Below are 15,160 nucleotides of genomic sequence, written 5' to 3'. Positions count from 1 at the left end.
AATTCGGCTTAAAAGAATCTATGTTGATATTTGTAATATATTATCTTATCTTCCTTATTCAGTCGTGCTCTTCGTGACCAAGACATGAGTTTCGTCCTCAAGAAGTTGTGCCATCTCATGCTGTCTTCGGCTTTTCTAAAAGAATCGTAGAGTTGAGAGTGGTGCAAACCTGGTCAGTAGAACTTGGGCTGTGACCCTGCGATCTTTTTCCTTTCACTTTGCCAATCATCACCAGATCTTCAAGATTATCTACGTTTTTCCTGGCAATGTGTCCGAAATCCAATAATACCTAGTCAGGTCATAAATTCTGTCACATGTTTAATGTAAAATAATTGAAACAAATTTATTCATTATGTAACCATTCATATACCAAAATGAACTTAATAAAACATAGATTCTTATGACACTAAAGTTTATTCAAATGACCTCCGCGATTTTGAATACAGGCCTTCAATCTGCGCGGCCAGTCGTCTATCGCTGCACGAACGAGGTCCATGTCAATATCGGCGGCTGCCTTAATCAAGGATGTCTTGAGTGACTCCAAATTGGGATGAGGCTTTGAGCACGCCTTTTCCTCCAAGTGTTGCCATATCGTGTAATCTAACGGATTCAAATCTGGACTGGAGGAGGGCCAGTCTTCGTGCCGGATGAAGTCGATTTCACGCGCCGCCAGCCAGTCTTGTGTGCTCTTCGCTCTATGAGCTGGCGCCGAATCTTGTTGGAATACCCAGTGCCTGTTATTGAACATGGTTTGAGAAACAGGTTCCACAAGGTTCGTCAGGACTGTATTTTGATACACAACTGCATTCTCTTTTACACCTTTCTCACAAAAATGTACCTCTGTTAAGCCCCAATAAGAAACTCCCAACCATACCATGAGCGAGGATGGAAAATGACCTCGTTGGACACGCGGAATACGGTTGCTCGTTTCTTCACTACTGTGTGCGTACACCTTATCATTTTGTTTGTTGTAGCTCTCTTCTACGGTAAAAATTTTTTCATCCGAAAAAAGAATTTCCCGATATTTTTTTCCCGCGAACCGCTTCAACAAAGCGTTGCATCTCTTCAGTCTCAGGTCCATTAGACGAGCATTCAAACGATGTCCTGTTTTTCTTCGATATGCGCGCAGCCTTAAGTCTTCATTTAACACCCTTTTCACCGTAGTTCTGCTTAACCCCATCTGAAGGGCCAACAGTTTCTGCTTACGTTTAGGATTTCTTTGAATTCGCGCCTTCACAGCTTTTATCACTGCTGGAGTCCTAACAGACCGAGGGCGACCACTTCTTGACCTGTCATCTACACTAGAGTCTTCATTGTATCGTTTGATGGTACGATAAACGAATCTTTTGGTTATATTCAAAATTTTCAGTATGTTAAAAATTTGAATTGGCGCGTAACCGCAACGATGCAACGCAATAACTGCAACACGGTCTTCTTTAAGCGTCCACTCCATATTTAAAAATGATTAAAATTCTAAAAGTATACATTTTTATTTTCATGAACAATTCGAAATTCGAATTCAATAAACTTTTTTGTAGCCAGCATTCTAAAAGAAAAGTTTTTACTGTGTGACAATACTTATGACCTGACTAGTTATTATTGACGCCTTCAGCTCTAACACTAGAGGCGGGCTTAGGGACCCCGGTAACCATACTCGCTGAGTTTCTCGCCGGATCTTTTCAGCAGATCGCGATCCGGTAGTAAATTCATTCGCGAAGCAGCTGCTCTCCGAGAGTCCTAACGAGTTGTTAGGTCTCCTTCGGAGGCGCTCGGACAGCTGTTAGCAAATCCCACCCCTCCTGGCTGAGCCTTTGCTCGCCCACCTGCCCTGGTGAAACTGGAAAGGCCTCCGGGTCACCAGCTATCCTTAAATCCTAAAAAAAAATTATTATCTAATAGCACTTTTTAAATTATTAATCAATATTATCAATTAAACAGCAATAATAAAGGAAAACTTTAAATTTACCTCTAAGAGGCTAATATAAAAAAAAATCCTTTATAACAAATTTGAATGTGAAGTTACCGGGTTTCGGAGTCACAATATCTATCTGTGTGCCAAGCATTCCATTGACTTCCATACATTTATGGTAGCCTGGTACTAAAAATGCCCGAATGCGCGAAAATATTCCCTATGAAGCGAATAGAAGGAACCCTTCTCATTCAGAAATACCGCATTCCGGATTTTCGTCGCGTGCTTGAAATTCTTTAGCTCTTTCGGTTCATGATGTCCTGGGAAGGAAAATTCAAACGCACGGGTCGGAAAAGCTTTTTTAAATTTTCTCAATCTTAAAAAGCTTAAAAAGGTTGTATGTATAGGTTAAAGTAGTGAGATGGCTGTGTGGGTGAGTGTTGCTCCTCCCACATTACGCATGTGTGAATTGATATCAAGAGGGTTCCTTTAAGTGTACGAAACAAGGGGTTGGATGGTTTAGCCTTCTATTGATATTCTCATGATTATGTCAGCCTGGTACAAGCAGCTTTGCAATTTTTTAAAACTGGCGCTCTAATCTATCTCTCTGGCCTAGTAAATTTTCTTCATAAATGAATCGTCCGATTCATATCAAATTTACTTTTAAGATAAGCAGAAAATAGATTATCAAACAAAACATTATATGAAAAATCTTTATCATTCATTTAAATCTTTAAAACCTTTTAGTTTTAATGATGATTTTTCTTAGACGGAATAACTCACCTGTCCATTGAGTGAAAAGAAAATTCAGTTTTGTATAGTTTACTGTTTAATTTTTAATATTAATTTTAAAAGAAATTAAGGACTTTAAAAGTTGTTCTTCTTTTTACATCACAGAAAATGCAATTAAATCTTTTATTGTTCACTCATTCTGAAGTATTCCATATCATTATAATTCAAGTTTCTTGAGAGTAGTCAATACCGTTAATCACAAAAATTTACATAAAAAATAGTAAGATCTGATTTTAAAAAGCCATTCTCAAGAGCAAATTGAAGATAGCCGTCGATGTTAAGATTCAGTAAACTAAATGTATGTAGTATGTAGGCTACATACTGTTGTATTAAAAAAATCACCTATCCGAGTATCATGGTGCCCTCGTACCCTTAAATCCGTAACATCGCAAAAACACGTGGGGCGGATTCACAGGGCGGATATCTTTCAGGGGCACTTACTTTCTTAACTTCATGCTGTTCTATTAACCCCAGTGAAGAAATATGCAGATCTTTTTAGGATTTTCGTGAAATGCGTTAAATGAAAAAAAAAAACATATCACTTCGTTTGTTGTTGACTTTATGATAAATTAATTGTGCTAATTTAATTTAGTCCCACAACAAAACCCGTGGAACAGAGCTTCTCAATCTTATTAAGTCCTGGTATATTTGGGCGGAATTTAAAAAAAAACTATTTAATTATTATTACTTTGCTTTCTTTTTGACTTTTATTTCAATTGGTATTTTTATTTATTAGTGTATTTATATAATTTAAATTTATTTGCGAAAACTTTTTTCATTTTTAGACAGGTCAATGGTAGTACTAGAACGGTAGGTAGAAGAAGTATTATGTGGTTACGGAATCCCACATGTACATCGTACTGAAGTGATCATGTGAATGCCGCCACCCACCTTGAGGGTTGAAGTCTATGCTTCAATTGTTTTGTAATTAAACATACATATTTTGGGAATTTTTATTACATGATTTTTTATCCTTCGTCGTGAAGGTCATTCGCGAACATGTGTTAAGTACGTAAAATTAGTACTTGCTTATGTCACCTGAACACTATCATAGTTGCACATAGCTCGATACGACTAATACCAGCGTCCTCATCTCTTTGGCCGTAAGCACTTGTAAATAAAAACGGCTCTATAAAAGATCTTACAAAATTTAATAAAGAGATGCTTCAAAACAGAGGTGGCATCGTCGTCAATATAGCTAAAGAGAGATAGATGCAGGAGAGATCATTTCAAATTGTATAAAAACATTCTTTTCAGATTTCAGAGGCGTTAACCCTTTCAGTACGTGAAAATATCCCAGGAATGCATGCCTACGGAGGAGGTTGTCTACGAAGCTACGTTGCTACGGTCTACGGTATAAAGTAGAAAAGTAGCACGGTACAAAAGTTTTTAAAGGTTTTTGCGTAAAATTTACGTTATGTAATGAAAAAGATGAAAAAAGTTTTACAACATACCTAATTGAATTATTGTCTATCTTGTAATTAATTCCTATCGCATACCGCCTGGTTTGAATTAACAAACTCTTCCAATTATTTAATTTTATCTTTTTGAGCAGATACCTCAAATATAAACGTGGATAAGTTTTAGAATTTCGTAACAACAAATATGATGTAAGGTCCCCATTACTTTTAATATACTATTAATATTATTCTTATAAATACATTTCCGCCATTTCACTAAGAAGTTAGTCCACTATATCTCATTCAATACCATTGAATTTTATATAATAACATCCTAAAGTTATCCAAATCAAAATAATATCATCGTTGTTCACAATAAATGCAAGTACAGATTAAAAACCCTGGTCTAGAATTTAAAAAAAGAAACCTCTAGTTCATTATTATGAAACATCAATTTGCTACACTTTATTTATGTTGCCATAGTAACCGCTACGCTGAAAACCGGAGTTCTGAAACTTCCTCGTCTGTTCTGAGAGCCTGGTACCGAACCTGTCTAGAGTCATGGCTTGACAACAAGTGAAATGTCGCTGACAGCTAGAGTCAATTCAATTTATCTCTAAACATAAATTGGTTTTAATTTCTAAACGCAAATAAAATAAATAGTAAAATGTATAATTATTAGTTATAGTAAAGTTGAGAACTTTGTTCTCAATTATGATTTTTTGTGAGAAAAATGGAAATTGTGAAGACTATTTTTTTATAACTATTACATACTTTTAATCAAATAACTTAAATAGATTGACTGCATCACCTTCATTCGTTGGTACAGGGTAAACAATAGGTATCTGTTTTCCACGTTAAGAAAAGAGCAGGTTAATTTCTACCTGTCTTGCGTCTCACCTGGATACCAGGACTTTATAAATTTGAAAAAGTACCTTTACCTGTTCACGTAGAATTTCACACAGACCCCTGAAGTTTCAGGGACGGAAAATCATATACACATCGAGGCGCTTGAGAGGGAGAAAGACAGATGTTTATATCCCTGTCTACCATGAAGGACATCGTATCTACACACACCAGCAAACGAGCGGTCTTGTGTACTGAGGGAAATGGGTCATGCACACATTGACAATTACCAGCTGCTAGTTGATTTGCTTTTATATATATATTCCTTTACGTTACAGGTAGAATACCTTCAAGTTGCTTATGTTTTCCTGGTATACAGGTGTGTTCTGAAACAGGTGAATTTAACCTGTAAACTTCTTGTAGGTGAAGAAGTATTGATCGAAATAAATAAAAATAAATAATACTAAAACGCGGAATGATGATTTGAATTTATGCAATTTTAAATTACTGCGACTAAACTAATTTAGTATGTACTACTAATTTGAAAGTGTTGGTATTACTCGAGAAACAAATAATTATAAAAAAAAATCACAACATTTTTTTTTAATTATATGCGTACCAAAACAAATAAATAGTAGCCGGACAACTTATGAGTCCTAAGTCCTGCCTATTTCTATCACAAAGCGTGTATGCGTGGATTTGATTATAATTTAGTTTGACAGTCTAGCTTAGATACAATTTAAACTCGCTTTTAACTTCAAAACTAACGAAATGTTTGGTTGAGTCAGAGAGTTAGTTTGTTTTGGTAAAAAATGGCTCCCGCGTTGTTGTGACGTCTTTCCACGCGCAAAATGTACCAGGGCCCCATAGGTAATAGGAGCTAGAGAACGCATTCCCTCTCCCGAGACGGGCGATTTAAATAAAACAATAATCTTGTACCAGGATAAAATGAGCACTCAGAGGTTTTTCAATCGTGCCTCTGGAATAAAAAACCTACAAAGAAATAGTTAGTAGTTCAATATAGTTTCAAGTATACGGAGAGCATAATCTGAAAGATGTCTTTTAGTTATGAAACATCCCTATATTTAAATATTACATCGATAGTAACATTTAAATATAGGAGGAGTTTTATGAAGCTACTAGCTGTATCCGCCCGCTTCACTGGGCATTTAAAATTAACATTATTACATATTAAGCGATAAGTATTATATTATTATTATATCACAAAGATTCCCCCACAAAGATTCTCATCTTTAATGCCACCGCAACTGGCGTAGGGAGTCCAACACTCATATAAATATTAGTCTATCCATTAACTACTGTATTTTCTACATGGATACCAAGTTTCAAGTCAATCGGATGCACGGCTCAGCAGTTATAACGGAACATCCGTAAAAAACAGAGTAGATTTATATATTAGTATAGATTGAGCTCACATTTAGTGCTTCGATATTTGTGACGTGTGTTATTCGACGAAGGTGCTTCTTAATACTCTTTAATGTAAAATGTAGTTGAAGATATCGTGGCCTAAAAGATAAGACGCCCGGTGCTTTCGTGTCGAGCGATGCGACCGTGACGGTGTTCAAATCCCGCATGCGCTTACAAATTTTTTATAATTCAATCATTCGTAATTAACAAATGTTCACATGATTGATTTCCACGGTGAAGAAATCATCATCATCAGCCTATAGTATTCCACTGCTGGACATAGGCCTCTCCAATTACTCGCCACTGTGCATGGTGAAGGAATAACATTGTATAATACAAATCAAGCCCGAAAAAATACAATTTGCGTAATTACTAGTGGTAGGATGTCATGTGAGCACGCACGGGTAGGTATCACCGCTCTGCCTATTTCTGCCGTGAAGCAGTAATGCGTTTCGGTTTGAGTACTTCGAACGCATGTCTTAAGAAGGGCGACGGCATTAATGTGGCTGATGTCTATGGGATCCAATGACAGCTTAGCACTATGTGGGCCGTAAGCACCCATCTTAGTAGTAAAAAAAAAGAGAAATGACAGAATCAAAACTTTATCATACAAGTAAGTGATATTGCTTAATGTTGATCTTAAATACTTTATGTAATAACTTACGAAAAAGATTAAATTAGTTTATTTAATATAATTAATTATTATCACTAAAATTTAGAGTATCATCCCACAAATAAAAAAAATCCACAATAACTAATTAATTGCCATATTGAAGAAACGTTGCTGAATGAAACACGCTGTATATAAAAAAAAGAAAAGATGGTTTCTGAAAAAGCAGAACACCCTGTATAAATAGATCTTTCCAGAAGCTTCATAGGAACTACAAGAGGCTGTAACTTACTTGTAGCCGTACTCCAGGTCGTCCCCGCAGCCACCCCAAACCCAGTCGCTGTGCAGGTTCCGAGGTCGCGGGCCCGTCCCACAGCCGCAGCTGGTCAGACGACCATCGCGACAGGCACGAGACACTGCCACGGAGACCCCGGCGGCCGTGATCGCATGAGTGAAAGCTGTTTCTCTGGAAGCTGACGAAATAAAAATTGTCTAATGCAAGATATTGTTTCTCTCGAAGCTGACGATATAAAAATTGTCTAATGAAAGAAACTGTTTCTCTCGAAGCTGACGAAATAAAAATTGACTCATGAAAGAAAAACCTTTTTATTGTGCTCATAGATGAACGAGCCATCTTATGTAAAGTTGTTAAAGGAACCCGTTAAATATATTAACAAGTGAAACAAAAACTTTGTAAACCTTTTTACGAAAATTGCGCGGACAGAGGAGTATGAAATTTCCCACACATTGAGAATATAGAGAAGCAGTGCAGAATGCTATTTTTTTTTTATTACGCATAAAAAATATATTAAATCTTTTAAAAAAAACATTACACGTACTACCATATATTTGACAGACACACACACGTATATGTATATGTTACTGTGAAGGCCCGTACTACGGTAAAATTGTTGTTGGAAATGAATTACTGGTGGTAGGACCTCTTGTGAGTCCGCGCGGGTGGGTACCACCGCCTTGCCTATTTCTGCCGTGAAGCAGTAATGCGTTTCGGTTTGAAGGGTGGGGCAGCCGTTGTAACTATACTGAGATCTTAGAACTTATATCTCAAGGTGGGTGGCGCATTTACGTTGTAGATGTCCATGGGCTCCAGTAACCACTTAACACCAGGTGGGCTGTGAGCTCGTCCACCCATCTAAGTAATAATAAAAAAATAATAAAATGAGTCAGAAGAGGACATAAACAGTATTAATTTGAGGAATAAAACACAAGGAAATGTAACTGAAATTATGATGGAGAACCAAATAACCAATTAAACCGATACAGAGACAGAAAACACAACTCAAGCTCAAGAAGACCCAATACCGAAAAGGATAGAATCAGTCAGAAAAAAGGCAAAAATCAATTTGGAAAATCAAGCTGAAAAAAGGAAAGCCATATCGTCTGATAAATATCCAAATGTGAAAGTTGGCCAAAACGTCATTGACAGAGCTAAAACTGACTCAAAAGGCCTTATTGCAGTTTTGGTAGATGTAAAGGACAATCAGTATTACCGAGTACCAAAATTATAGTACTAAAGCAGTTTTACACAAAGAATCAATTTACGTCATGCTCTGAAGAGTTTGTTAAGAAAAAATGAAGTTGTTCAAGATAAAGAAGTTAGTCTTCGAGAAGTTGTCGGAAAATTGTTATTGACTGGAGGACGAGGCTTCAAGAAATGTAACTGCCTTAAAAATGCTTGTCGAAGAAATGCGCTTGCAAGACATCAAAATTACTTTGTAATTCCAAACGCCATAAGAGCTTTCCGTGTTTTAAGAAGTATTTTTTTTATTAATAAAAATGACGATTGATTAATTATAATAAATTGTCGTTTCGCTTATCTTCAACTTGCTTATAAATCTAAAATATTAAAAAAAGAAATGATTCCTTCCTTGTCCTTCTTCAAACGAGGCTTGTGGAGAGTATTAAGCGGTAGGCAGCGGCTTGGCTCTGCCCCTGGCATTGCTGAAGTCCATGGGCGACGCTAACCACTCACCATCAGGTGAACCGTATGCTCGTCTGCCTACAAGGGCAATAAAAAAAAAATCATTTATAATAGATTACCACCAACCGTCACTGGTAAAACCTAGCATGTACTGAATTCTAATGGTAAAATCCCGATAAAATCATTTCTTTTTTACATATTCTTACATTTACCGAATCGTGTTGGTAAACCCTAAGATTTACTGGTAAAACCTAAGATTTACCAATATTCGGGTTTTTACAGTAACATATAATAATATACTCTTTTGCTTATCTCTCTGCGGTCACATTGAGAATAGATTATTATTGTTTGTCTTTATTAATATTTGTCTAAAGTAAAGTTGTCTAAAACCATAATAATATTCAAGCTTATAATTTCAATTAAATATGGTCTAATTTTGACTACCGGGCGACCACTAGTACACATAACGAAGTGAATACCGCTACTAAGTTTATTCTTTTGAAACTGTAACGGATGGCCTGTTCGCGGATTTTTTTTTATAGCTTAGATGGCTGGACGATCTCACAACCCGCCTGGTGTTAAGCGGTTGCTGGAGCCCATAGACATCTACAACATACATGCGCCACCCACCTCTTTTAATACTCTACCACTATTAAGTGTTGGTTGGCGCAGTTACTGCCTTTTTCCTTTAGATGGGCTCGATACACACATAACAAAGTGATCGAAGAACTTAGTGATTTATTTTACTTTTATTGCATAGATGGGTGGACGTGCTCATAGCCCACCTGATGTTAAGTGATTACCGGAGCCCATAGACATCTACAACGTAAATATCACCACCCACCTTGAAATGTGAGTTCTAAGGTCCTCAGTATAGTTACAACGACTGCCCCACCCTTCAAACCGAAACGCATTACTGCTCCACGGCGGAAATAGGCAGGGTTGCGGTACCTACCCATGCAGACTCACAAGAAGACCTGCCACCAGTAAAAACAAGTAAATAAGAAATTGTTTATACCCATCGGATAATTTCATGTAGCACTTAAAAATTTAAACGCGAACTCTAGACTCGAGATAAACTTTCCGAGCACTAAATCTTGTACTGAGAGACAGTGACTTATGTGAGCTTCCTCACTGGTTCAGGCAAATGTAATTTTCTACAGTTAAGAAGATAGTTTACTAAGACTAGAAAGTTCTGTTATGCAACGTACGATTGTATTATTATTTTATATTAAAAAAAAATATAATTGTGTGTGTAAGGTCTCAGTATAGTTACAACGGCTGCTCCGCCCTTCAAACCGAAACGCATTACTGCTTCACGGCAGAAATAGGCAGGATGGTGGTACTTATCCGTGCGGACTCATAAGAGGTTCTACCACCAGTAATAAAGATAGATGAAAGTCTTAATTTAATGGCAGATGGAGAGAGAGCGTATAACATTGAATAATGACGTCAATATTCAAGTGCTTTATTCAAATATACCCACAATCGTCTTGTGAGAAACGGACAGACAAATTCCTCTAATCTCTAAAATAAACATATTTATATAATATTCACTCAACCGTTTTAAATTATTTCTTCAACAAATGTTCTATTTGTAATCTGTTAGGAAACTAGTTAGGAAACTAAATAGTTAAAGGATTTCGTGCTTTTTTTATTGGCGGCTTTTTGGCAATTCCGATCCGGTGGTAGGTTCATTAGTGCATTGCTCTTGCTAGGAATCATGTTAGCAAATTCTCTCAGCCAGAATTATGTTAACCCTGGAAGATACGTACTGACAAAAAAAAATCCAGTAATTAGACATCTTTCCTTCCGTTTCAGCTTTCCTCAGCTTAGATACCTATACCACGATTATACAGAGAGATTGGTGATTGTGTAGCCCGAGATGTTAAGTTAGTACTTCATACTTAAATAGTTTCTCAACATTACGTATGGCATTATCATATTAAGCACGGGTAACAACGAGCCTTGAAAAAACTTCGGAAACAATAATATTATCCGGTTGGATCTTACGTAACCGTTTTTTGGGAGGACACAAAAACACATGAATCACGGAACCGATTGAGTAAATTACGTTATGTAGACCAGAGAAATGTAATGGTTTTTTTTTCCATTTGCCTATCTACGGTATGTTACTAAATGAAATATTAAAACAAAAGAATTCATAATTGTAGTTTTTGTTCGACACTTTGTTATATTGGTACATTACATTTACTGGTGGTAGGACCTCTTGTGAGTCCGCGCGGGTCCACCGACCTGGCTATTTCTGCCGTGAAGCAGTAATACGTTTTGGTTTGAAGAGTGGGGCAGCCGTTGTAACTATACTTGAGACTTTAGAACTTATATCTCAAGGTGGGTGGCGCATTTACGTCGTAGTTGTCTATGGGCTCCAGTAACCACTTAACACCAGGTGGGCTGTGAACTCGTCCACCCATCTAAGCAATAAAAAAAAAACCCGAGTGTTTATGTCCTCTCTCTCTTTCCTCTTTATTTTTAGTCTCTTCCTCGCCTTTATAAAAAGTACCATACGTTATGTTGTGATTCATTTCGATGAAAATAGAAAATAATGGAACTTCTACTTAATACATGATTCAGAATTGTATTCGACGCCAGTGTGCCACGAGCGTTTCTTTCTGACCTTCGATAACATTGTATGCGGAAATTTTGTTAGCTCACTCAGTTTTTTATCGGACTAAAAACTTCCTTCCTTCATTGTCTTGCTCGAGAAGATCTGATTAAGAATTATTTTTTACACTCCAATGACGTTAGCGGAGATAAATTTCGAACGGGTGAATTAATATCTATACTAATATATAAATCTACAGTGGTTTTTACGGATGTTCCGTTATAACTACTGAACCATGCATCCGATTGACTTGAAATTTGGTATCCATGTAGAAAACACATGTACTTAATGGATAGGCTAATATTTATGTGAGTGTTGGGCTCCCTACACCAGTTGCGGGGGCGTTAATGATGAGAATCTTTGGGGGGGTGAGAAATAATAACGTTAATTTTAAATGCCCAGCGGGCGGTCGGGTACAGCTAGTTAATAATAAATGTCCTAGTATAAAACATTTTTAAACTTTGTGATAATTTTATTAACCTCATTTTGACTATTAGAGTTTTTTCATCTAATATGTAGGTACAAAGGTTTTGAAGGTTTTGAACAGGTTTTGAAGTCGTCGTGGCCTAAGGGATAAGACGTCCTTTGCATTCGTATCGCGCGATGTACCGGTGTTCGAATCCCGCAGGCGGGTACCAATTTTTCTAATGGAATACGTACTTAACAAATGTTCACGATTGACTTCCACGGTGAAGGAATAACATCGTGTAATAAAAATCAAAACCCGCAAAATTATAATTTGCGTAATTACTGGTGGTAGGACCTCTTGTGAGTCCGCACGGGTAGGTACCACCACCTGCCTATTTCTACCGTGAAGCAGTAATGCGTTTCGGGTGGGGCAGCCGTCGTAACTATACTGAGACCTTAGAACTCATATTTCAAGGTGGGAGGCGGCATTTACGTTGTAGATGTCTATGGGCTCCGGTAACCACTTAACATCAGGTGGGCCGTGAGTTCGTCCACCCATCTAGCAATAAAAAAAACCTGAGCGTTTATGTCCTCTCTCTCTCTCTCTTTCTGTTGTTTACTCTCTTCCTCGCCTTTATAAAAAATGCCATACCTTATTCTGTGATTACATTCTATGCATTTTAATGTAACGTTGCTTTGCGAAAATAGAAAATAATGAAGCTACTACTACACTACTCGTCTACCCATCTAAGCAATAAAAAAATATGTACAATTATAGGTATGATATTTCCACGGTCCTAAACAAAATGTTATTACCAATAAAAGTCAAAGGCCCAAAAACTGTTTCGCCCATGACTGTGCAGTTCCAACGTCGTCCTTGGAACTGGTATTGACATTCGCCGATGCCCTTCTTGACGCCGTCGCTGACCACGGGCATGTGGTCCTTGTGACGTCGGCAGACGCGGCGTTGGCCCGGCGTCAGACCACGGATCCGGGCGCAGAGACGGGACCTCTCCGTGAAAATTCCGCTTTGGTTCGACCACTTCTCGAACTCCATTAGGCCCATGTTGCTGTGACAAAGAAATTATCGGAATTATTTTTGGAACGAAGTTCCTTATGGGACGATGCGTAGGGGTACCCTAACCGAGAAGAAACGTCCGTAACGTAATATTTTTATTAGTAATGCACACAGTGTACGACTTAACTTTGTAATAACGTACAAAAAATAACATATTTTTTTATCATTCATCGACCACGATCTCAGAGCGTTCCTTTGCCCAATACACTATTACTTACTTATTAATCCCATTCTCTCGGATCGTTTGGAACCTCTGGGTCTGCGGAGGGACTTTGGTTCCCTCTGTATTTTGTACCGTATGTTCCATGGAGAGTGCTCTGAGGAATTATTCGAGATGATACCGGCATCTCGTTTTTACCATCGCACCGCCCGCCACCGGAGTAGAGTTCATCCATACTACCTGGAGCCACTGCGGTCATCCACAGTGCGCTTCCAAAGATCTTTTTTGCCACGTACCATCCGGCTATGGAATGAGCTCCCCTCCACGGTGTTTCCCGAGCGCTATGACATGTCCTTCTTCAAACGAGGCTTATGGAGAGTATTATGCGGTAGGCAGCGGCTTGGCTCTGCCCCTGGCATTGCTGAAGTCCATGGGTGACGGTAACCACTCACCATGAGGTGGGCCGTATGCACGTCTGCCTACAAGGGCAATAAAAAAAAAAAAACACTAACTGTTATGCAAACAACCGTGAATAAAGTATACCACAATAAGTTCACACGTTACCGAATGACCGTGGGTTGTTGCGAAACCTCCAGTTTTATTTTCTTTATACCTCGAATAGAACGTAAAATTAATATTTTTATAATACGGAACTTCGTTCCTATCCGGTGTCCCACGACACCACACATTTTTTTGTATATCTACTAATACACGATTGGCATTCGTCAAAATTACTCAGAGCTAGTGGTTTAAATACAATTAGTCAGTCATAAATTCAGTCTTATTCAATTATGAAACTCAACTATTTCTCTCAGTTATGTTTTGCTTTCCGGAAGGGTGATGAAATTTCGTATAAAATCGATCTTTGAGTAGACATAGTTCTAATTGAAACTAATTACTGTATGGTCCATTTTTAATACGCTGTTATTAGCTTCCGACGTATGTATGTTATTGTGTTAGTAATTCGGTAGGCAACGGCTTGGCTCTGCCCCTGGCATTGCTGAAGTCCATGGGCGACGGTAACCACTCACCATCAGGTGGGCCGTATGCTCGTCTGCCTACAAGGGCAATAAAAAAAAAAAAGTATGTAACGGAATCTTTGAACATGATTTTGATCCCCTTCAAAACGTCGGATTAACTCGAAATTTGGTATACTTATTAAGGAACGATGACAACTCAATATAAAAAAAAATAAAAAAAAATTTTGAAAAAATTTAAATTCGGCTAAAAAATGAAAAATAAATAATAGTTTAAAAAAACTAACAAAATACGCTTTTATAGAAAATCCAACAAAAAAATCGAAAATAAATTTTAATAAATTTGAACTAAAAATAGTGTAAGAGAAAAAGATTTTATTGTAAAAAAAGCGTGGGGTGCATGGTATCAGTAGTTCTAAATATTTTATGAACAGATATGAGTAGAAGGGTTATTTTGATAATATTCTGAAAAGCACCCACATATTTTTTAGTTGGATTATCTATAAAAGCGTATTTTGTTAGTTTAACTATTATTTTTGTATATACATAGTTATTATAAATGTCCACGAACAAACAACAGCTTAGTCGTTGGTGACTAGGAAAATCGTGAATTATTCAAAACCTCGGCAGTCATACAAGGAAAAAAAAACAAATGCGTTATTAAATGGTCAGAATTGCTATGAGTTATGTATTGAACTATTTCTACGTGATGTGAAACTTATGACAACTAGTGATCCCGCAGTAGTCGAAATTCAACTATAATTAATTGAAATTATAAGTTTGAACATTATTATGGTTCTATTGTCAAAGACTATTTATTATACTTCTATAATCACAGATTTCGCCAAGACTACACTATAGATAAAAAGTAGGTAAAGGTAAAGACAAACAATATTAATCTATTATCAATTTGACCACCGACTTTCAACAATAACAAAAGTTTGACAATAAACGCAGGTATATGTGGTGTATGTGTTGTGTCAA

At 37.2% G+C, this 15,160-nt stretch overlaps 1 protein-coding gene and 1 long non-coding RNA gene across 2 annotated transcripts in view; one reads left to right on the top strand and one right to left on the bottom strand.

Annotated features, from left to right (window-relative positions):
- The window catches only part of LOC101739064 (protein Wnt-5b), an 81,021-nt gene that overhangs the window by 14,091 nt on the left and 51,770 nt on the right, over positions 1-15,160 (bottom strand). Inside the window, exons 2-3 of the mRNA XM_038021175.2 lie at positions 12,778-13,031; positions 7,278-7,458 (exon numbers count right to left, since the gene is read on the bottom strand). Of these exons, the coding sequence (XP_037877103.1) occupies positions 7,278-7,458; positions 12,778-13,031 (435 nt within the window). The remainder of the gene's footprint in view (positions 1-7,277; positions 7,459-12,777; positions 13,032-15,160) is intronic.
- On the top strand, positions 3,962-7,459 carry LOC134201599 (uncharacterized). Its single transcript, XR_009976965.1, has 2 exons — positions 3,962-4,078; positions 7,243-7,459. It is a non-coding gene; the product is annotated as an uncharacterized LOC134201599 (long non-coding RNA).

Source organism: Bombyx mori, chromosome 28, assembly GCF_030269925.1.
Source record: "Bombyx mori chromosome 28, ASM3026992v2".
Lineage (NCBI taxonomy): Eukaryota > Metazoa > Arthropoda > Insecta > Lepidoptera > Bombycidae > Bombyx > Bombyx mori.
Note: the sequence above shows the minus strand (reverse complement) of the source record. Positions and strands in the feature narration are given on the sequence as shown.